The sequence below is a fragment of the Musca autumnalis genome, unplaced genomic scaffold, assembly GCF_047663935.1.
Source record: "Musca autumnalis isolate F117 unplaced genomic scaffold, ASM4766393v1 scaffold_2, whole genome shotgun sequence".
Lineage (NCBI taxonomy): Eukaryota > Metazoa > Arthropoda > Insecta > Diptera > Muscidae > Musca > Musca autumnalis.
The window spans coordinates 207,184,872-207,208,683 of NW_027411755.1; the positions used below are offsets into that span (position 1 = coordinate 207,184,872).

The following is a 23,812-nucleotide window of genomic DNA, read 5'->3' on the forward strand; positions in this document are numbered from 1 at the left end:
TCTTCCTATAGAAGTCCATGAGGTCTTCCTATAGAAGACCATGGGATCTTCCTATAGAAGACCATGGGATCTTCCTATAGAGGACCATATGGTTTTTCTATAGGAGACCATAAGGTCTTCCTGTAGAAGACCATGAAGTCTTCCTATAGAATACAATGAGATCTTCCTGTAGAAGACCGTGAGGTCTTCCTATGCAAGACCATGAGGTCTTCCTATAGAAGGTCTTATAGAGGACCGATTACCAAGTCTTCCTATAGAAAACCGTGAGGTCTTCCTATTGAAGACAATGAGGTCTTCCTATTGAAGACCATGAGGTCTTCCTATAGAAGACCATGAGGTCTTCCTATAGAATACCATGAGGTTCTAATATAGAAGACCATGGGATCTTCCTATAAAAAGGACCATGTGGTCTTTCTATAGGAGACCACAAGGTCTTCCTGTAGAAGATCATGAAGTCTTCCTATAGAATACAATGAGGTCTTTCTATGGAAGACCATGGGGTCTTCCTATAGAATACAATGAGATCTTCCGGTAGAAGACCGTGAGGTCTTCCTATACAAGACCGTGAGGTCTTCCTATAGAAGACCATGAGGTCTTCCTATAGAAGGTCTTATAGAAGACCGATTACCAAGTCTTCCTATAGAAAACCTTGAGGTCTACCTAAAGAAGACCATTAGGTCTTCCTATAGGAGATCATCAGGCATTCCTATAAGAGACCATGAGATCTTGCTATGGGAGACCATAAAGTTCTTCCTATAGAAGGACATGAGGTCTTCCTATTTGAGACCATAAAGTTATTCCTATAGCAGACCATGAGTTCTTCCTATAGAAGGCCATGAGGTCTTCCTATAGGAGACCATAAAGTTATTTCTATAGCAGACCATGAGGTCTCCCAAAGAAGGCCATGAGGTCTTCCTATAGAAGGCCATGAGGTCTTCCTATAGGAGACCGTAAAGTTCTTCCTATAGACGACAAGGAGGTCTTTCTATAGAAAACCATGAGGTATTCCTATAGACGACCTTGAGGTCTTCCTGTAGAAGTCCAAGAGGTCTTTCTATAAAAGACCATGAGGTTTTCCTATAGAAGGCAATGAGGTCTTCTTATAGCAAGCCATGAAGTATGGTTTTTGTATAGGAGACCATAAGGTCTTCCTGTAGAAGACCATGAAGTCTTCCTATAGAATACAATGAGATCTTCCTATAGAATACAATGAGATCTTCCTGTAGAAGACCGTGAGGTTTTCCTATGCAAGACCATGAGGTCTTCCTATAGAAGGTCTTATAGAGGACCGATTACCAAGTCTTCCTATAGAAAACCGTGAGGTCTTCCTATTGAAGACAATGAGGTCTTCCTATTGAAGACCATGAGGTCTTCCTATAGAAGACCATGAAGTCTTCTTATAGAAGACCATGAGGTCTTCCTATAGAAGACCATGAGGTCTTCCTATAGAATACCATGAGGTCCTAATATAGAAGACCATGGGATCTTCCTATAAAAAGGACCATGTGGTCTTTCTATAGGAGACCACAAGGTCTTCCTGTAGAAGATCATGAAGTCTTCCTATAGAATACAATGAGGTCTTTGTATGGAAGACCATGGGGTCTTCCTATAGAATACAATGAGATCTTCCGGTAGAAGACCGTGAGGTCTTCCTATACAAGACCGTGAGGTCTTCCTATAGAAGACCATGAGGTCTTCCTATAGAAGGTCTTATAGAAGACCGATTACCAAGTCTTCCTATAGAAAACCATGAGGTCTACCTAAAGAAGACCATGAGGTCTTCCTATAGGAGACCATCAGGCATTCCTATAAGAGACCATGAGATCTTGCTATGGGAGACCATAAAGTTCTTCCTATAGAAGGACATGAGGTCTTCCTATTTGAGACCATAAAGTTATTCCTATAGCAGACCATGAGTTCTTCCTATAGAAGGCCATGAGGTCTTCCTATAGGAGACCACAAAGTTATTTCTATAGCAGACCATGAGGTCTCCCAAAGAAGGCCATGAGGTCTTCCTATAGAAGGCCATGAGGTCTTCCTATAGGAGACCGTAAAGTTCTTCCTATAGACGACAAGGAGGTCTTTCTATAGAAACCATGATGTATTCCTATAGACGACCTTGAGGTCTTCCTGTAGAAGTCCAAGAGGTCTTTCTATAAAAGACCATGAGGTTTTCCTATAGAAGGCAATGAGGTCTTCTTATAGCAAGCCATGAAGTCTTCCTATAGAAGACCATGAGGTCTTCTTATAGCAAGCTATGATGTCTTCCTATAGAAGATTATGAGGTATTCCTCTGGAATACCATGTTGTCTTTCTATAGAAAACCTTGAGGTCTTACTCTAAAAGACCATGTAGTGTCAATTATCACTTTTGTATTACAATATTTTAACATCATTCCTACAAAATGCTCCCCGGAGGCTATTATACATTGTACGTGTAATTGTTTGTGATATTGAAAAACGGCGGCTATGTTTTTTTATTTCTACACATGTGTTGAAGCAACATTCGTGTTGGAATATTCCTTTAGGCGGCTAAGAAAAAATCGATATCCAGTTTGTGGTTGGTCGGTCATACATGTCGCTAAGTGACGTCCAATGTTTCATATCTCTTTTATTCAAAACCTCTTCAGGCTTTGCAAAAGTATTCATGTTCAAAGAAAAAAACGAAATAGAATGGCCAGCGAGCATCACACCATGGTCCATGGATTGTGCATTCGTTATGTTTTTATTTCTCTCTATCGCCTTTTTTGTTGATGTATGATAAAGTTGCAACAATTATGTAAATCTTCCACCATCTCATCAGTGGTTTTGTTTCGTTTTTGTCGTTTGTTTTATTTTTTTCTTTTGTCGGTCTTTTAATGGTGGCTACACCCCGCCGCCATTTACAGTTAATAGAAATGTATCAATTTCGTTGTTTTTTTCTTATCCTCTGCTGATGCTACTCCTCCTACTTCCCTGGGTGAATATCAATTCAGCATCAGTTGTTACGTCCATTCTTCGCTCGGTCATATTCATTGTCGTTGGCTGAGGTTAGTTAGTGTTTTAGTTTCTTTTTCATAGATAATCTGTTTTTTCCTTCGGGCTTTTCAATTGACTTATGGAAAGTTTTATGCAATTATTGTTGACAGGTTGGCTGACTGGCTGGCTGGTTCATTGGATGACTTGGTCAATGACTAGTGGTGGTGGTTGACCGCCTAGTTTTTGCAGCCTGCATGGCAGTTGTGGTGGTTGGTGATTATCAGGGTGTCAATATAATCGCGATATTTTTAATTGAAATCATTTTTTTCAAGTGAAGTGCATTGTCATTTTGCCGCAAGGCGACTGTCACCAATAAATGATTTGTTTTTTTTTTTTGTGTTTTATCCGCCAGTGGCCTTTCAAAGACAAAGCAGCAATCGTAATTGAATGTTTTAGTCAATTTGTGCTCAACATTTAGTTAATGTCAAAGAACCATATGTTGCAAAGTGTTTGAGTTAAAGGCCATTGGGTATATTGGAATGTTGAAAGTCTTAAGGACAATATTTTGTCGTTGTAGTATTATGGATGCAGTTACCGCTGGGTTGTATGTGGAAAAGCAAATCATAAAGCTTAAAATCTATCCACGATAATGAATACATACATACATATCGGTAATTTATTCAAGGAGAACCTGAACTTATTGTTCAGAAACAGAGAAATAGTATTTTTTCATAAAAGTCCACAAGGCGTATGGAAAACTAGGAAAGGACTTCCTATAGAATACCAAAAGAAGAACATATATAAATTACTAAATGTTCGTTCATTAAAAGATCAATAAGTTATTCTCTACAATATGTAACCATTTTTTTATAGAGAATCTTAAGTTATGTTTATAGGACACCAAAAATCTATCTTAAAGAAGAATAGAACGTCAAGATGTCCTTAATGTAGAGGTTGTACAGAAGTTTTCTTCCTATGGAAGCTTAGAAGTACTATATAGAGACGACTGGATTTCAAGGTTACTCATAAATTTTCTATGTCCAAATTGCCTTCTTGGAGACGTACAAAGTTCGTTCTCCTTAAGGGCTAATTGTTTTGCTATAGAAGATCATGATGACACATTAAGACAAAAGTAGTTTTATAGATTCCAAAAAACCAAACAATCCATTTCATTAGAAGTACGTCACTTATAACTTCCTGAAGATGATCAAAAGATTTCATGGTAGACTTTAAGGTCTCTTTAAATAAGCGATTCTTATAGAAGACAAGAAAACTTATCAGATGAGAACGCAAGGTTATCTTCTAATACAACAAGTAAAAAAGTATCAGTCGACTTTGCCGACAGACATATAGCCTCAGCCGACTTTGCCGAAAAACTTACTTATCAACATTTTGGGTCAATGAACCGACAAAAATAGAGATTTGGATTAAAGCTCAGAAGTTCTGCGGTGAGGGTACCTAAAGGAATCGACCGAGCGGTTCTTATTTTGGGAGTCATCGCTGTAAAAAGGGCCAGACAGAACCGCATAAAAATGTTGAACATTTTTTTAGGTGATACCCCAAGGAGTACATCGATAGGGCCCACTTTTGAACATAAGCTAACTTTGGACAAAATATTTCGAGATCCAAAGGTTGGCCCAAATCGGTTGCTCCGTTTATGAGATATCCCGCGTATCATTTTAGCGAATATTTTCGACTGGAAGGAGTGGACCTTCATTTAATATTCGAATAAGTATTACGATATGCAAAGTGTAGTTCGAGAGTTATCGTGCAACAACTCACTGCAAATGATGGCCGTAGGTGTTTTTTACAGCTTACGGATCATTTTCTAACGAAGTATGGACATGCCACTCAAAAAATGTCTTAGAAGAGCTTTGAGCGCAACATGTTGTAGGAAAAATTAAAACGATTCGAGAGGATGCCCTAAACGTTACTTCTCCGGAATTTTGTAAGGGAGGAACCCGAAGGAGTTGACATACATATATAGTCCATATTAGAGTTGTTCAATCTAGTTCATTTAAAAGATCTAGTTCAATAGTTCAGCTCTTTTAACTGAACTAGTTCAGTAATTTAGTTCATAGTTCAATATCCAGTTCAATCATTCGGATCCACTACCTTGATCCAAAACATAAACAAACATATTACGAGGACATCACATAATACAGACGACGGCGTCACTTTATGCATTTGTGAAGGACATGTTGAACTAGATTGTGAATCGTTTTCGTGGATCTTTCGGTTGGCGCTCAGTGAACTATTGAACTATAATGAACTATATTGACTGATCTAGTTCATACGCTCTTTTCGATGAATCGTTCAATTGAATTAGTTCGTTCATGAACTATACAACTCTAGTCCATATAGTCCACGTTCAAAGTATGGATCAAATCGGTTACTGCCCGAGAGAGTTATCATGCGCACCATTTTAGAGAAAAGTTTTGAACTTTTGGGGGGGGGGGGGGGGGGAGGTACTCGAAGTAGTGGACCGATATGGCCCACCTTAGAACCTGTTTTAAATTTGCGCATCTAAATGAAAATCTTAATATACGACGTTCAGAGAGGTTGGCTAAAGGGGTGAGTACATAAGCTGCCTTGCCTGCTTACCTTGCTTGCTTCTGATAAAAGAATAAAAAAGAAAAGGGCAACCCAGTTCGAAATTTGCTCGGCCTTCTTTATTCTTTTATTTTTATTATATCAGAAATGAAGCAGGAAAGCAAGGCAATCAGGCAAGGCAGCTTATGTACGCAGGCCTTAACAGGTCTAAACGATCGTTTGTATTCAGTGCGATGGAATTTGTGTCTGATGATCCGACTAATATAGCCGAAGCAATTTCATCACCATATGCAGAGGAGTGGAAGCTACCTATGACAAAAGAATACGATTCATTGATTGCAAATAAAACACGGATTTTAACCGAGTTACCATCAAATAAAAAAGCAATTCCTGCAAAATGGTGCTTTAGGACAAAAGTTGGTGTTAACAATGAGATTTTGCGGCGAAAAGCAAGACTTGTGGCAAAAGGTTATAATCAAGAAAAAGGAATTGACTATAATGAAACTTTTGCTCCTGTAGTCAGGTATGAATCAATCAGATTTTTAATTGCTTTAGCTGCAAAGTACAATTTGAAAATCCATCAAATGGATGCGGTTACAGCATTCTTAAACGGTAATATAAAGGAAGAAATCTATATGGAACAGCTTGAAGGTATGAATTATGGAACTGGTAGAGTTTGCAAACTTCAAAAGTCCATATATGGATATGGAATGATACTATTAACAAAGTTTTGTTGAAGAGATGGGGCTTACTCGATTCGAAACCGATGACTGCATTTACTACAGAATTCAAAATGATGAAATAACATACATCGCAATTTACGTAGATGATGTTTTGATTTTGTCAAATAAATCCAGTCATATTGAACGTATTAAGGAATCTGAATAACACGGTGCTCTTGAAACAATTTTAAATGGAAGGTGCTTACAACTCGGAAGTTTTTGCGGATTCTGAAACTACAATGTTTATAGATAAGAAAAATCAAAAAACAAAAAAAAAAATCGCTGGAGCGCTTTTTAAATATATCGCGATTTAAGTTAAAATTTTTAGGGGTTGTTTAGGTTTTTACGATTTTGCTTAGAAACCGCAAGTCCTATCAAAATGTGACTAACAAAAATGTTGTAGCTATGAAAATTCTCTACAGGATTGATCTGTATGGTATTCTCGTCGGTTTTACCGTTTTTGAGATATAGAAGTTGAAATTGGGACAATTCAAATTCAATTCAATTCTGTATCGCCCCCTTATAAAACAATGTCATGACTGCAAATTTTCAACTTAAACTTATATAACTAAAAAATATTACAACTTAGGATAAGTTATATATGCCAGTCTTGTAGAGAATTTTCACAGCTATAAGATTTTCTCAGGTCCCATGCCGATAAGACTTACCGTATTCAAGCAAAATCGCGAAACCATAACAAAAAAATCTAAAAATGTAAACTGAGCTTCTTTATATCAAAAATGGTACAGGCTGGGAACAAATGCTAAACGTCCATCCTCTAGAGAATTTTCACAGCTACAACATTTTCTTTAGCTCCATTCCGATTGGACTTGCGGTTTCCACGCAAAATCAAGAAAGCCTAAAAACACCTAAAAATGTGAATTTTGACCGCGATTTATTTAAAAATCCCTACAGCGATTTTTTCTTGTTTTTGGCTTTTTCTCATCTCTAAACACTGCTGTTTCAGAATTTACAAAAACTTTCCCTGTGTAAGCGGTTTTCATCAAAAGTTAGTTAAGGCGCACCCTTCATGACATTGTTTTATAAGGGGGCGACACAGCCTGTGCATTGTCCCAATTTGAACTTCTATATCTCAAAAATGGTAAGAACTACGAAGACACCGTAAAGGTCGATTTTGTAGGGAATTTTCATAGCTACAACATTTTCTGTAGTCCGATTTTGATAGGGCCTGCGGTTTCTAAGCAAAATCGTGAAAACCTAAACAATCCCTAAAAATGTCAACTTAAATCGCGATTAATTAAAAAAGCGCTCCGGCGATTTTTTTGTTTTTTAATTTTTTTTATCTATGAACATTGTAGTTTCAGAATCCGCAAAAACTTCCAAGGTGTAAGCACCTTCAATTTAAAATTGTTTCAAGAGCACCGTGATAATCTTATAGAAGACCGTTCGTATAGAAGATCTATAATACGTCTTTTAGAAATCCAATAGGTTTCCTTATAGTCGATAGGTTTTCTTATAGAAGAAGGTCTTCTTCTAGAAGTCCTATTGGTCTTCTTATAGAAGTACAGTAGGCTTATAGCAGTCCATTGGGACTTCTTGTAGAAGAACTGAAAGTCTTTTTATAGAATACCAATAGGTCTTATTATAGAAGACTAATAGGTCTTCTAATAGAATACCAATAGGTCTTTTTATAGAAGACCAAGAGGTCTTCTTATAGACGACCAATAGATCTTCCTATAGAAGACCAACAAATCTTATAAAATATCAAAGACCAATATGTCTTCTTATAAAATATCAAAAGATCTTCTCCATTAGGTCTTCTAATACAGAAGATCAAAAGATCTTTTATAGAACTTAAACTCGTTTCCTTATAGAATACCAATAGGTCTAATTATAAAAGGCAAGCCTTCTTCCAGAAATCCAATAAGTATTATATTATTATAAAACCTATAGGCCTTCTTATAGAGGAGCAATAGGTCTTCTTAACGAAGACCAAACTATCTTCTTTAATTGCTCTTCTAATAGAAGACCAAAAGTTCTTCTTGTAGAAGACCAATAGGTATTTTTACCAAATACCAAAGATCTTCTCCAATATGTCTTCAAATAGAAGACCAGAATATCTTCAAAAGATCTTCTTAAAGAAGGTTATTAGATCTCCTTATAGGAGACTTATAGATCTTTATATAGAAGACAACTAAATGATATTAATTCGAATAACAGGAGTTTGGTAGTAATTCGAACGAATTACATTTTCATTTTATAATTTGAAACTTTCTCACAGAAGTGTTTCAGAGTTCTTTTGTTCTGCTAGCTTTGCACTCAGTTGTTTGCAATGTTGTCATGTTGAGGACAATTACATATAAATGACTTTTATAAAATTGTTTTTATTATTTCTTTTTAATCTATATATAAAATATCTGAAATTCATTTTAATTAAATCTATTATTTTTGTTTTACTTTCAGGTATGTATTCAAAACATAATTACGGTAACTTTCATATAAGTGAACATGGTCAGAAATAAACTAATCTAACATCCCAGCAAACCAATCGTACCGACATCTTAACGAAATCGGAACGAAATTCGGATGATACATCCGATTTCTGATCCGAAATCGTAACGATATCTTAACGAAAGTTGTATGAAGTGGTTGACATAATTTCGGAACGAAATGTCGGAGCGATATCGTATCGATTTCGATCCGATTTCGTAACGAAATCTGAAGAAAATCCTTGGGAAATTCGGAAAGGAATTTTCTTTCCGACATTTGTTCCGAAATCGGAACGAAATCGCTACAAAATCTGAACTATTTCCGCTCCGAAAAATCGTTTAGAAATCGGAACGAAATCTGAACGACGTTGCTTCCGAAATTGTTCCGACATTTGGTTTGCTGGGATTACATTACACTTAGCACTATAACTCATACACTACTTGCATGGAAAGATAGCTAATGTTGGCAATGCCATCTGCCCAACAAATTAGTTGTATCCAATTCTTAATTGCAATTGACCAATAAATTCGGTAGGTATATATTGAAGGAACAATTTAGGGAAGAAGCACCACCTTGATCAAATGCAAAACATGTCGTATAGTGGATTCCCAGCAAACCAATCGTACCGACTTCTTAACGAAATTGGAACAAAATTCGGACGATACTTCCGATGTCTGATCCGAAATCGTAACGATATATTAACGAAAGTTGTATGAAGTGGTTGACAAAATTTCGGAACGAAATGTCGCAGCGACATCGTATCGATTTGGATCCGATTTCGTAACGAAATCTGAAGAAAATCCTTGGGAAATTCGGAAAGGAAATTTCTTTCCGACATTCGCTCCGAAATCGGAACGAAATCGGTACAAAATCTGAACTATTTCCGCACCGGAAAATCGTTTAGAAATCGGAACGAAATCTGAACGACGTTGCTTCCGAAATTGTTCAGACGTGTCGGACATCCGACATTTGGTTTGCTGGGTTATAATGACAATTACTCTGACAATATTTTTCATTTGTAAAAAGTTGTTGATCATTCAGCTCACCTCGAAGTAGAAGAAACAACAAAAGACCGACAATATAGTTAAAACACATTCCTTAGGAGATTTGTATTAATTAAATATCTATATTTAGAAAAGTTATAATTGATAATGTCTTTGAGCACCATCTATACGTCAATTTGAAAGTAGTCAAATAGGTAGTTGTCCTTGATAAATAAATTAATATGCATACTTTTAGGCAACAGAAGCAGACATTAAGAATATCTAAGAATAAAAACCAAACTACCGGAATGATTTTGACGAATTCACATCCAGCTGCAATTTAACTGTGAAATTGAACAATCAATGAGAGATTTTCCTAGAGAGTTGTTGTGAGCACCATCCAATACACATGTTTGTCTCAGGGTTTTTATACCCTCAGCATTTATGCTAACGAGGGTATATACACTTTCATACGGGCAAAATGTGCCTCATCGAAATAATGGTTTTAGACCCCAAGTATGTTGGACGAAATGTGTTTCAGACAATTTGGAGTCGATTGAGCAATGTCCGTCCGTCTGTCTGGCTGGAGCGCACGATAACTCTCGAACGGATCAACCGATTCGTTTCAAATTTTCAAATTTAATATTTTACCCAAACTTAGTTTAAGTTCGAAGATGGGCTATATCGGTCCACTCCTTCCGGTACCTCCCCCACAAAAGTTCGAAAATGTTCGGAAAATTTGTACGCACGATAACTCTTGAAGGGAGTAACCGATTTGGTCCAGACTTTGCCATCGTGGAGCGTGTACCAGACATAGATCAGGTTTTAATATGGACTCAATCGGTCCACTCCGTCGGGTACCTTCCACACAAAATTTCGGAAAAGTTCAGTTTAGGGCCATCTCTCGAATCGCTTTGATTTTTGTTTTAGCAACTTGTATTCACTGCCCTCCATACGGCGGTACAAGTTTCAGCAGGGGCAAATCCGTACTTTCTGAGAAAATAGCCTGAAAGGTGCAAAAAGCCCCTATGACACCTTGTGTAGTGATCGGAGCGCACGATAACTCTCGAACGGATCTGCCGATTCGGTCCAAAATTTGGCCTTAGTAATATTTTGTCTAAACATAGTTTAAGTTTGAAGATGAGCCATATCGGTACACTCCTTCAGGTACATCCCCCACAAAAGTTTAAAAAAAAAATTGATTTCTGGAATAGAAGGGGGACAAATGAGTCGTCTTTGGAAATAAAAGGCTTCAAGTTGAACTTCACAAATGCAAATTTGCAATCTTGGATGTATAAATAGGAGCTCCAAATGGCGAAAATTGTCTAGCAACAACAACAACATCTAATATGACTGATGATGTTAGCCTAACCAGCTAACGGAACGATCGTCGCATAGTGGTTGATGTGTGTGTAGGACTTCGCTAGATATCAATTTTTCAATGTAATCTCCTTAGGCCATAAAAAGCTCGATTAATTAAATTAATTAAAGTTCGGAAAATTTGTTCGTACGGTAACTCTTGAAAGGAGTGGCCGAATTAGTCTATACTTTACACATCCTAATATATCCACCAGATATAGATCAGGTTCAAATATGAACTATATTTGTCCACTCCATCCGGTACCTCCCACACAAAATTTCGGATAAGTTCACTTCAAGACCTGATATCGAATCACTTTGATTTTTGTTGAAGCAACTTGCATTCGCTGCCTCAATAACGATGGTAAAAGTTTTTTAGGGGCAAGTCCATACTTCTTGAGCAAACAGCCCGAAGAGTGTAAAAACCCCCTATGGCACCATATATTGTGGCTGGAGATCCACTTCCATAACGGTCAATGTCGATCCATTCCTTTTAGTATCTCCTCCGCAAAACTTTTGATCTCTAATCCTAATCAATATTTTTGTCGGTTCAAACGCCCAAAATTTTTAAAACCACCTAAATACATACGTTTGTTGGGAAAAAATTGTTTCAATATATACAGGCTGAGGATATGTATATCTCTATCGGCAAAGCCGATGCTTTTTTACTTGTTGAATACGATCTTCCGATCTTTATATGTTTTTGTGGGATTGCTATAAACATAAAAAGCTTGACCTTAAGCGGGATACTTTTTTTTAAAAATTTTTTTTACAGATTTATGGTAAAAAAAAAAACTGTTCATTTTATATAAAATCGAGCACTTTTTATACCCTCAGCCTTTAGGCTAAGGAGGGTATATACACTTTGATACGATGAAAATGTGCCTCATCGAAATAATGGTTTTAGACCCCAAGTATGTTTGGACGAAATGTGTTTCAGACAATTTTGAGTCGATCTAGCCATGTCCGTCCGTCTGTCTGTCTGTCTGTCTGTCCTGCTGGCTGGAGCGCACGATAACTCTCGAACGGATGAACCGATTCGGTTCAAATTTTGGCTTTCGTAATATTTTGCCCAAACTTAGTTTAAGTTCGAAGATGAGCTACATCGGTCCACTCCTTCCGGTACCTCCCCCACAAAAGTTCGAAAATGTTCGGAAAGTTTGTGCGCACGATAACTCTTGAAGGGAGTGACCGATTTGGTCCATACTTTGTATGGCGAAAACTTTCTACAAGAGTAATATGAGGTTCCAATATGGTCTCAATAGGTCCACTCCATCGGGTAGCTCCCACACAAAATTTCGGAAAAGTTCAGTTTAGGGCCATCTCTCGAATCGCTTTGATTTTTGTTTTAGCAACTTGTATTCACTGCCCTCCATACGACGGTACAAGTTTTATCAGGGGCAAGTCCATACTTCCTGAGAAAATAGCATAAAAGTTGCAAAAAACCCCTATGACACCGTGTGAGGTGGTTGGAGCGCAAGATAACTCTCGAACGGATCTGCCGATTCGGTCCAAAATATAGCCTTAGTAATATTTTGTCCAAACATAGTTTAAGTTTGAAGATAAGCCATATCGGTCCACTCCTTCAGGTACCTCCCCCACAAAAGTTCAAAAATGTTCGGAAAAATTGTTCGTACGGTAACTCTTTAAGGAAGTGGCCGAACTGGTCTATACCTTACACATCCTAATATATCTACCAGATATAGATCAGGTTCAAATATGAACTATATTTGTCCACTCCATCCGGTACCTCCCACACAAAATTTCGGATAAGTTCACTTTATGACCTAATAACGAATCACTTTGATTTTTATTGAAGCAACATGCATTCGCTGCCTCAATTACGATGGTAAAAGTTTTTTTAAGGGCAAGCCCATACTTTTTGAGCAAACAGCCCGTATGTGTAGTGTGGCTGGAGATCCACTTCCATAACGGTCAATGTCGATCCATTCCTTTTTTGTATATCCTCCGCAAAACTTTTGATCTTTAATCATTATCAACATTTTTGTCGGTTCAAACGCCCAAAATTTTAAAAACCCCCTAAATACATACATATTTTGGGAAGAATTGTTTCAATATAAACAGGCTGAGGGTATATCTCTGTCGGCAAAGCCGACTGATATTTTTTAACTTGTTTTAATTTAGTTTCGATTAAAGACAGGATTATTAGGTTCGTAATGATCCCATATGCTGATCGGTTTACTCATTTTCGAACTACAGTGGGCACCGCAAACTGCTTTAGTGACAACAGTGTTTCGTAGGTGGCCTTTTGTCAGAACACAGTTCAATATTTTTCTATAACAAAAAATCCGAAAGTGGCTGAAGGTGTGACCTTTCCGATAAAAACAAAATGTTCTAAAAAAGTTTGGTAAATTTCTTGTAACAAATTCAAATTAAGGTCACATTGTTAATGATTAATGTAAACGTAGCCTAATGGAGCACAACTGAGTTTTAATTATGTTTTTACGAACATAATTTCTTGAGTGTATTCAAAGCTTTTTTTTCTCATAACCACAAAAGCTTTTCATTTAAGAGAATTTGTGCTTTATTTAACGATAATGGTGATCGTTGTTCTCTTTATTTTTATATTTCTCTTTGTTTGATGTTTTCTTGTTTGTGGTTTTGTTTTGATTTCAAATTCTTCTTGCTTCGAACAATACAAACAAAACAGAAAATGCAATGCAAAGATGCGTTTCTCATGCCAGGCAAGACATGTCGTCAGACACGGTGTACTCAGTGCGTTCTTATACGGCCCACGGTGAAGACAAGAAAGTTGATTGGGCTTTTAAAGCGATCAGACAAATTAAAAAGAAAAATAAGAAATAAAAATATTCAAAACGTGTGGCCGGATATAGTATTTATTTCGTTAATTTTTTATTCAAAAACCACAAAAAGCACGAGTAAATTGAAATAAAAATAGTTTATAAAGCAGAACAAGAGAAATATTTAAATGATAAGAAAGAAATAATTTGAAATAGCAATTAGAAATCAAGTGTTTGTAATTTATTGTGTCGATAGTTATTGGTGTCTTGCAATTGTTTCGATAACAAGATACTTGAAAATAAATTATTTTTCATTTGCTAATCTTCAAACCGTGTAAAGAAGCAAAAGAAGAAAAGTGCAAACAGCGAAACATCCTCAGCAAATCTTCTTAAATTTCCAATTTACAACAATTATTACTGCTGGCTGACTGACTGGCCCGACTGCAAATTGAATTGTTTATTGCAAATTGCAATCCGCATTTTCTACAACTGGAAAACATAAGTTTTTCATGGTGTTTTGATTTCGATAAGGCCACACTGCAAACAAACATCATCACCATTATCATCATAACTATCCAGCAGCACCCTTCTCTGGCTCGAGCAGCAGTATTCTTCTATTCTTTCTCCCTCCACCAACCACAATAGCACCCAACAGCTAGCTGATTGTAATTAAACCCACCATTAACCGCAGCAAACATGTTTCAGTAAGTAATCAGTTTTTTATTTTTTTTTAACTTTTGTTTTCTCTTGCGACCTGGTTTTGCATTTCGGTTTTCATTTTTATTTAGATTATTTTTTATTGTTGTTGTTTTTTGATTTTTTTAATTATCACACGCAACCTGGTTATAGTATTTCTTATGGAGTATCGCATTATTTTTTGTTATATCATTTATTGAAGCCACACTTTGACCGCAAACAACAAACAAAGTGTGATATCAAATGGAACCTGACTTTAGTTACCTTACACTACCTACTTTTTCTGTGAATTTAAAAAACGAAGGCATTTTGAGATACAGAAAACAAGGCCAAAGAAGACCCATTGGTTTCCTATTAGGAGTCATATTGGCCCTTTATAAAACCACTTTTGTTCTTCTATACATAGGCGTAAAATAACAGTCAAGACTGACCATTGGTACCCATCTAGATCCTGTCCCTGTGGACGCAGGAGTTAGAATAATCGTCATGACTAAGGGGTACCTCCCAAAATGAGTCAAATATCTTGAAAGCTAGCTTAAATTTTCAATTATTTTATGATTTCAGTCGATGCTACTCTTCAGTAGCTTTCCATTGGTATCCATTTTGTCCTGAAAGAATTGTCCTTGTGGACGTAGGACGCAAAGGACCTACAGCCACACTTCAGGTACTTCATACAAGCTGTAAATAAGCATAGAGCCTGCCTTACTTGGTAAACAATATAAATTAGTAAAAAGCGTCTTTTTTGATCCTTTTTACACTGAAATTGGAAAAGTGATTTTTGGACACTTGCCATATGGCATAGGAGTCCTTATGGAAGAGGAAGAGGTCTTCTTATAGAAGAGCAGGACATCTTCTCATATAAGAGCAGAAGGTCCTCTCATAGAAGGGCATGATGTCTTCTCCTTGAAGAGAAAAAAAATCGTCTCATAGTAGGGCAGGATGTCTTCTCCTTGAAGAGCAAAAATCGTCTCATAGAAGGCAAGATGTATTCTCAAAGAAGAGCAGGAGGTCGTCTCATAGAAGAGCAGGACGCTTGCATATAGAAGGGCAGGAGGTCTTCTTATAGAAGAGCAGGAGGTCTTCTTATACAAGAGCAGGACGTCTTCTCATAGAAGAGCAGAAGGTCATCTCATACAAGGGCAGGATGTCTTCTCCTTGAAGAGCAAAAGGACCTCTCATAGAAGGGCATGATGTCTTCTCATAGAATGGCAAGATGTTTTCTCATAGAAGAACAGGAGGTCTTCTTATAGAAGAGCAGGAAGTCTTCTTATAAAAGAGCAGGAGGTCTTCTTATAGAAGAGCAGGACGTTTGCATATAGAATGTTAGGAGGTCTTCTTATAGAAGAGCAGGAGGTCTTCTTATAGAAGAGCAGGAAGTCTTCTTATAGAAGAGCAGGAGGTCTTCTTATAGAAAAGAAGGAGGTCTTCTTATAGAAGAGCAGGAGGTCTTCTTATAGAAGAGCAGGAAGTCTTCTTATAGAAGAGCAGGAGGTCTTCTTATAGAAAAGAAGGAGGTCTTCTTATAGAAGAGCAGGAGGTCTTATCATAGAAGAGCAGAAGGTCTTCTCATAGAAGAGCAGCACGTTTGCATATAAAAGGGCAGGAGGTCTTCTTATAGAAGAGAAGGAGGTCTTCTTATACAAGAGCAGGACCTCTTCTCATAGAAGAGCAGAAGGTCCTCTCATGGAAGGGCAGGATGTCTTCTCATAGAAGAACAGGAGGTCGTCTTATAGAGGAGCAGGACGTCTTCTCATAGAAGAGCAGGACGTTTGCATATAGAGGGGCAGAAGGTCTTCTTATAGAAAAGAAGAAGGTCTTCTTATACAAGAGCAGGAGGTCTGCTCATAGAAGAGCAGGAGGTCTTCTTATAGAAGAGCAGGAGGTCCTCTCCTTGATGAGCAGAAGGTCCTCTCATAGAAGGGCAGGACGTCTTCTCATAGAAGGGCAGGATGTCTTCTCATATAAGAGCAGGAGGTCGTCACATAGAAGAGCAGGACCTTCTCATAGAAGAGTAGGACGTTTGCATGTATAAGGGCAGGAGGTCTTTTTATAGAAGAGCAGGAGTTCTTCTTATACAAGAGCAGGAAGTCTTCTCATAGAAGAGCAGAACGTCTTCTCATAGAAGAGCAGGACGTCTTTTCATAGGAGGGCAGAAAAGCAGGAGCTCATCTCATACAAGAGCAGGAGTAAAAACAGATGGTCTTCTCATAGAAGAGCAGGAGCCCTTCTTATAGAAAAGCATAAGGTCTACTTATAGAAGACATGAAGGTTTTTTTATAGAAGATCTGGTGGTCTACTTTTAGACGATCTGGAGGTCTTGTTTCAGAACATTGAAAGCTTCTTATAGAAGACCCAGGGTCTTCTTATGGAAGATTTTAGCCTTCTTATGGAAGATCTGAGGCCTTCTGTTAGAAAAACTGGAGGACTTCTTATAGAAGACCTGAATGTCTTCTTATAGCAGATCTGAAGGACTTCTTATAGAACACGTGAATGTCTTCCTATTGTAGGTTATCTTGTAGAAAACCTTGGGCCATCTTTTAGAAGACCTGGGGGCCATCTTATAGAAGATCTGGAGGACTTATTTTAGAAAATCTGCAGGAATTGTTATACATGATCTGGAGGTTTTCTTATGGTAGATTTGGAGGTCTTATTATGGTAGATCTGAAGGTCTTCCTATAGAAGACCTGGAGGTCTACTTATACAAGATCTGGAGGTCTTATTATAGAAGATCTAGGGGTTTTACTATAGATCTGGGAGTCAAACAAAGTGAAACATTTCCGTTGGGAAAATCTTTGCCATATGGCATAGTATGTAATATAAAAAAATCTGGCAGGTCTATTGAACTATATTTCGGATTTTTTCTTCGTTTTAATTATTAAGGCAATGATTATCTACTAAATTATTACAAAAAGTTAACAAAAAAAAAATTTTTGTTAATAAAATATATAAAATTATAAGATGGCATTTTCATGCAAATTTTAAATCGAATGAGGAGCGCTCGCTCTTGAGACAATCAAAATTGTTCGTCGATTTTTTTACATAACAGAAAATATTCTTCTATAAGAGAAACTTCTCTTATAAGTACAAGAACTTTTTGTCTTCTATGAGAAGACCTTTTGGACTTCCAGAAGTAGAATTTTTAGTCTTCTATAAGAAGACCCTTTGAACTTTTTGGGCTTCTATAAGAAAACCTTTGGATCATCTACAGGAAGACCTTTTGGGTCATCTACAGGAAGACCCGTTGACCTTCTTAAAGAATACATTTTGGTCTCCTATAAGAAGACCTTGGTGTCTTCTACAAGAATACCTTTTTTTCTTCTATAGGAAGAGTATTCTTTAAAAAGACTTTGTGATCTTCTATGTTCTATGTTAGAATAAATTTTGGTTTTCTTTGGACATTTGGTGTTCTATAAGAAGGCCTTTGATCTTCTTTATGAAGATCTTTGGTCTTCTATGACCTTTTGGTTTTCTATAAGATGATCTCTTGGTCTTCTTGTGGTTTTCAATAAAAAATACATTTTGGTCTTATATATGAAGTCCTTTGAGGATCACGAGGATCTTTTGTCCTTCTATAAAAATACATTTTAGTTTTCCATAAGAAGATAGGGTATTCATTAAGAAGACGTTGTGGTCTTCTATATATTCTGTATGAGAAGAACTTTTGGTGTTCTATAAGGAGGCCTTTTGGTCTGCTATAAGATGATCTTTTGGTCTTCTAGAATAAGTCAGTTTGGCCTTCTGTATGAATATCTTTGATCTTCTACACAGAAAAAAAATCCGGCGATAAAAAAAAAATGATCATATTGACGAAATTCGATAAAATTATTTGATTACAAAGTAAAAATACAACTTATAAAATATTTCACATATTGACTAAAATATTTATCGATTTTTGATATTGAACTGATAAAATGGAATTTGTGTAATATTTTGATAAATATTTTTGTCAATATGTGAAATATTTTATCAGTTGTATGTTTTACTTTGTGATCAAACAATTTTATCGAATTTTGTCAATATGACATTTTTTTTATCGCCGGAAAATCGATAAATTTTTGATTGAATCTTTGAATTTTTTTATCAAATGGCTAAATTTTTTTTCTGTGTACACGAGTACCTTTTGTTCTTATGGTCCTTTTGGTCTTCTATAAGAACAAATTTTAGTCTTCTATAAGAAGAATCAAAAGTCTTCGAATAGAAGACTTTCTGGCCTTCTATAAGAAGTCCTTCTGACCTTATATAAGAAGACTTTCTGGCCTTCTATAGGAAGATTTTTCGGTCTTCTATGGGGAGAGCATTTTGGTCTTATATATGAAGTCCTTTGATCTTCTACAGGAGGACCTGTTGATCTTCTATATGAAGACGTTTTGTTCTTCTATAAGAAGACCTTTTGGTGATCTATAAGAGGAGACCCTTTGGTCTTCTATAGGAAGAAGACGTTGTGGTATTCTATAAGAGGAAAACGTTTTAATCTTCTATATGAACACCTCTTGATCTTCCATTAAAAACTCTTCGGTATTTTATGAGATGACCTTTTGGTCTTGTGTAAGAAAACACTTTGGTCCTCTATATGAGGACCTTTTGGTCTTCTATAAGAAGAACCAGTTTTGTAATACAAGACTTTCTGGTTTTCTATAAGAAGGCCTTCTGGCCTTCTATAAGAAGGCCCATTGATGTTCTATTAGAAAAACACGTTTTGGTATTCAATATGAACACCTCTTGGTCTTCCATTAGAAAACCCTTAGGTATTCTAAAAGAAAACCTTTGATCTTCTGTAAGAAGACACATTAATATTCTATAAGAAGGCCTGTTGGTCTTCTATAAGAATACCTTATCGCCTTCTAAAAGAAGACGTTCTGGTTTTCTATAAGAACTTCTAGCCTTCTATAAGAAGACATTCTGGCCTTCTATAAGACCTTATGGCCTTCTATAGGAAGACCTTCTGCTCCCCTATAGGAAAATTTTTTGGTCATCTATAGGGAGAGCTTTCTGGTTTACTATAGAAGACCTTTTGGTCTTCTATAGCAAGAACCCTTTTGTCCTGTGTAGAAAGACCTATTGGTGTCCTATGATATAACCTTTTGGTCTTCTCTATGAAGTCCTTTGATCTTATACATGATGACCTTTTGTTCTTCTATAAAATGACCTTTCGTTTTCCATCAGAAGACCTTTTGGTCTTCTGTTAGAAAACCTTTGGTTATAGAAGGCTGTCTAATCTTAATTCTCACACCGAAATGCCTGTAATTTGGTACTTAGTCTTCGTTGGGGGTATACAACTTTCCCCCAGAATTTTGTCGGTATATGTCCACGACTTCACATAGCCCCCATAGAACGGTACCTCCCGAGTTTAGGTATTTTGAAGGTGGTGGCCACAATAATCCACTGAAATGGTTGAAATTTGGTATTTAGTCTTCGTTGGGGGTATAAAACTTTCTCTCAGAATTTCGTCGGTATAGGTCCACGCCTTTAGATAGCTCCTACTGAACGGTACCTCCCGATTTTCGGCATTTTGAAGGTTGTGGCCACAATAATCCATTGAAATGGATGAAATTTGGTATTTAGTCTTTGTTTGGGGTACAAAACTTTCCATATTAAATTGTTCGGTATATGTCCACGCCTTCATATAGCCCCCATAGAATGGTACCTTCGGATTTTCGGTAGTTTGAAGTTTGTGGCATCAATATTCCACCGAAATTGTTGAAATTTGGTATTAAGTCTTCATTTGGGGTATATAACTTTCCATACAAAATTTGTCGGTATAGGTCACGCCTTCATATAGCCCCCATTCAACAATATCTCCCGATTTTCGGTATTTTGAAGATTGTGGCATCAATATTCCTACGAAATGGCGGAACCGTTGGTTATAGAAGGCTGTCTAATCTTCATTCTCACAACGAAATGCCTGAAAGTTGGTACTTAGTCTTCGTTGGTTGTATAAAATTTTCCCTCAGAATTTTGTCGGTATAGGTCCATGCCTTCATAAAGCCCCCATAGAACGGTACCTCCGGATTACCGGTATTTTGGGGGTTGTGACCACAATAATCCACCGAAATGGCTTAAATTTGGTAATTAGTTTTCGTTGGGGGTACAAAGGTTTTCACTTGAAACTTTTAGGTATATGTCCACGCCTTCATATTACACTTATAGAACGGTACATCCCGATTTTCGGTATTTTGTAAGGTTTGTGGCCACAAACTTCAAAATACCGGAAATCAGCTTCCAAATGGCTGAAATTTGGTATTTAGTCTAGATTGTAGGGAGAAACCTTAGCGACTGAATTTCGTCGGTATAGGTCCACGTTTCGATATAGCCCCCATAGGACGGTACCTTCCGATTTTCGTAATTCAATATCCCACCGAAATGACTGAAATTTGTTATTAAGTCTTCTATGGGGTATAGGTCCACGTTTTCCTATATCTCCCTTAGAAGCGTACCTCTTGATTTTCGGTATTTTGAAGGTTTTAGCCACATTATCTTACCGAAATATCGGAAGTTTAATATTTAGTCTTCTTTGAGTCTATAAAATTTCCGCCAGAAATTTGTCGGTATATATCGATGTTTTGATATAGCCCCCATAGAACGGTACCTCCCGAATTTCCCTATTTGAAATTGCTGAAATTTGGTATTTTGTATTCTTCATAAACGAAAGGAATTGTTCCATTTTACTTCAATACAATTCGTTTTGACGATTTGGACTTCTTGGATTTTCAAAAGAATTTTGAGATTTGATTTGACGATTAAATGGTATTTTATAGGGGTTTGACGAGGTCAGTGATGTCTATTAACATGTATTTTTATATGATTTTAGAGAAAGTATGAAATATTCTTTTTAGTTTTCATTAGGAAGGAACTGTGGAAATCTGTAGGTAGATGTATTTTTTTTCTTCTAAAGGAAAACTTTCAGATGCTATACAAATGTGCCTAATCGAAATAAAGGTTTCATAATATTTTGTCCTAACTTAGATCGAGTTGAACATTTTTCCCTTAAATGGTGCACACGATAACTATTATAGGGAGGGATCTTCCAGAAATGGATTAGGTTTGAATATGGACTAGATCGGTTCACTTTTTTTCGGGTATCTCCCACAAAAAATTAAACATTTTTCTCAAAAGTCTAACTTAAAACCAACTGTCCAAACTTTTTGACATTTTTTGCAGCAGGTTGTCCTCAAGGTCTTTTTTCTTTCAAGCGAACATCAAAAAGGTCTATACCTTACAATACATCCCTAACAAAAGTTTAAAATTGTCGCTTAAGTGAGGAATAAGGGCTATCTGAGCATAGTTTTTAACTTTCTACCAAATATACTTTTTTTTGACCCGATTACGGCAATATATTGTATTGTGGGCAAATCCGTGCTTCCTGACATAATGGTTTAAAATACTTTAAAAATCCTCTTAGTTCTATAATAGACACCACCACCCTATGTTCCTCCATAAAGGACAATTACCTCCAAAACACCCCCATTTAAATTCAGCAAGTTATTAAGTCATCCAAGTCATAATCACAATTCTCATACGTTGTTGTGAGCTCGGTTCAAAAGTCAAAATCCGAATGAACAGTTACAAATTTGGCAGCTCATAAATAAACAAAGCCCGGCAGCGAACAACTTGTCAATAATTAAATGAGATTCGTTTTTTTGCAAATAAAATATAGTAATAATTGGCTTGCCTTGTGGCTTTCCGGCTCAAACATACATTCGAATCATTCATTTATTTATTTAATTTGTTGTAAAATTGTTTTCTTTGTTTCACCAAGGCGTTTCTCGCCACTTCGCCACTTCTCAACGTCTTTTGTGTGTCACATTCTTCTGCATCTTCATCTTTACACGGACGGAGAGTATAAAAATCTCATCATAAACTTTCTACATCTTGATGCGGAACATAACCAGTTTACAAAAATGGACACCATTTACAAATGATGACAACTAGACATGATTAAGGAGAGAGGCAAAGGGGAGGAGATGGGATGGACGTTGTACTCAAATTGTCATAAAGTAATTCAAAAAATTGTGTTTCTGTTTGTGGTCCGTCGGTCGTTCTTTGGCATTTTTATTTATTTAAACACACACATACAAACATTCATCATATATTATGCATACATACATATGCATATGATACATTAAGGGGTGCACCTACCTAACACCTCAAGCATGATCGTCGTAGTATAATGTAGGCAGCAAGAAGAAGAAGCAACAAACCATAAATTCAGAAGAGGTACTCTTGCGAATGGGCAAATGTTCTGTGTTGAGACGACTACTCTGGGGGCCAAAGGGAGCAACTTGTAAATGATATAATTTGAATTTAAATTAGAATTTAAAATTAGATTTACTTACAAAGTGATGAGGAAGAATAAGAAGAAGAAGATGGCAAAGTTCTAACAAACGACAAAATCGGAATGACCACACAAGTGCAGAGACTAGAAGAACGAACAACAAATGTTCGTTCTTTATGCACAGTTCGATTTGTATAGTTGACAGACAGCCGTTTAATTTGCAAAAACATTTGAGAGAAATGTCAAAAGTTTAAATAATATTTTAAGTAAACAAAAATAAAAAATAAACAAAGCAGGCTCATCGAAGTCTATAAACGTGGATTTATTAAAAGTTTTCCTAAGGATCCATCGAGGTCTATAAACGTGGATTTCTAAAAGATTTTTCCAAGGACCAAACAAGGTCTATAAAAGTGGATTTCTAAAAGGTTTTCCTAAGGAGCCATCGAGGTCTATAAACGGTGATTTCTAAAAGGTTTTCCCAAGGACCCATCGAAGTCCATAAACGTGGATTTCTAAAAGGTTTTCCAAAGGTAACATCCAGGTCTTTAAACGTGGATTTCTAAAAGGTTTTCCTAAGGACCCATCGAGGTCTATAAACTTGGATTTCTAAAAGGTTTTCCCAAGGACCCATTGAGGGCTATAAACTTGGATTTCTAAAAGAATTTCCTAAGGACTCACCGAGGTCTATAAACGTGGATTTCTAAAATGTTTTCCCAAGGACCCATTGAGGTCTATAAAATTAGATTTCTAAAAGGATTTCCTAAGGTCTCACCGAGGTCTATAAACGTGGATTTCTAAAAGGTTTTCCCAAAGACCAAACATGGTCTATAAACGTGGATTTCTAAAAGGGTTTCCTAAGGTCTCATCGATCTATATAAACGGAGATTTCTAAAAGGTTTTCCCAAGGACCAAACATGCTCTATAAACGTGGATTTTCAAAAAGGGTTTCCTAAGGACCCATCGAGATCTATAAATGTGGATTTCTAAAAGGTTTTCCCAAGGACACATCGTGGTCTATAAACGTGCATTTCTAAAAGGTTTTACTAAGGATCCATCG

General features: G+C 36.7%; 1 protein-coding gene across 3 annotated transcripts in view; it reads left to right on the plus strand.

The window, feature by feature from the left end:
* Tpr2 (Tetratricopeptide repeat protein 2) overlaps positions 1–23,812 on the plus strand; it is a 174,338-nt gene that overhangs the window by 45,703 nt on the left and 104,823 nt on the right. The window contains exon 1 of one of the 3 annotated variants that reach the window (XM_073970691.1): positions 13,704–14,491. The exons of the other annotated variants lie outside the window; for them this stretch is intronic. Within the exon in view, the coding sequence (XP_073826792.1) occupies positions 14,484–14,491 (8 nt within the window). The 5' untranslated portion in view covers positions 13,704–14,483. Of the gene's footprint in view, positions 1–13,703; positions 14,492–23,812 lie in introns of those variants that run through there. 3 annotated transcript variants of the gene reach the window in all.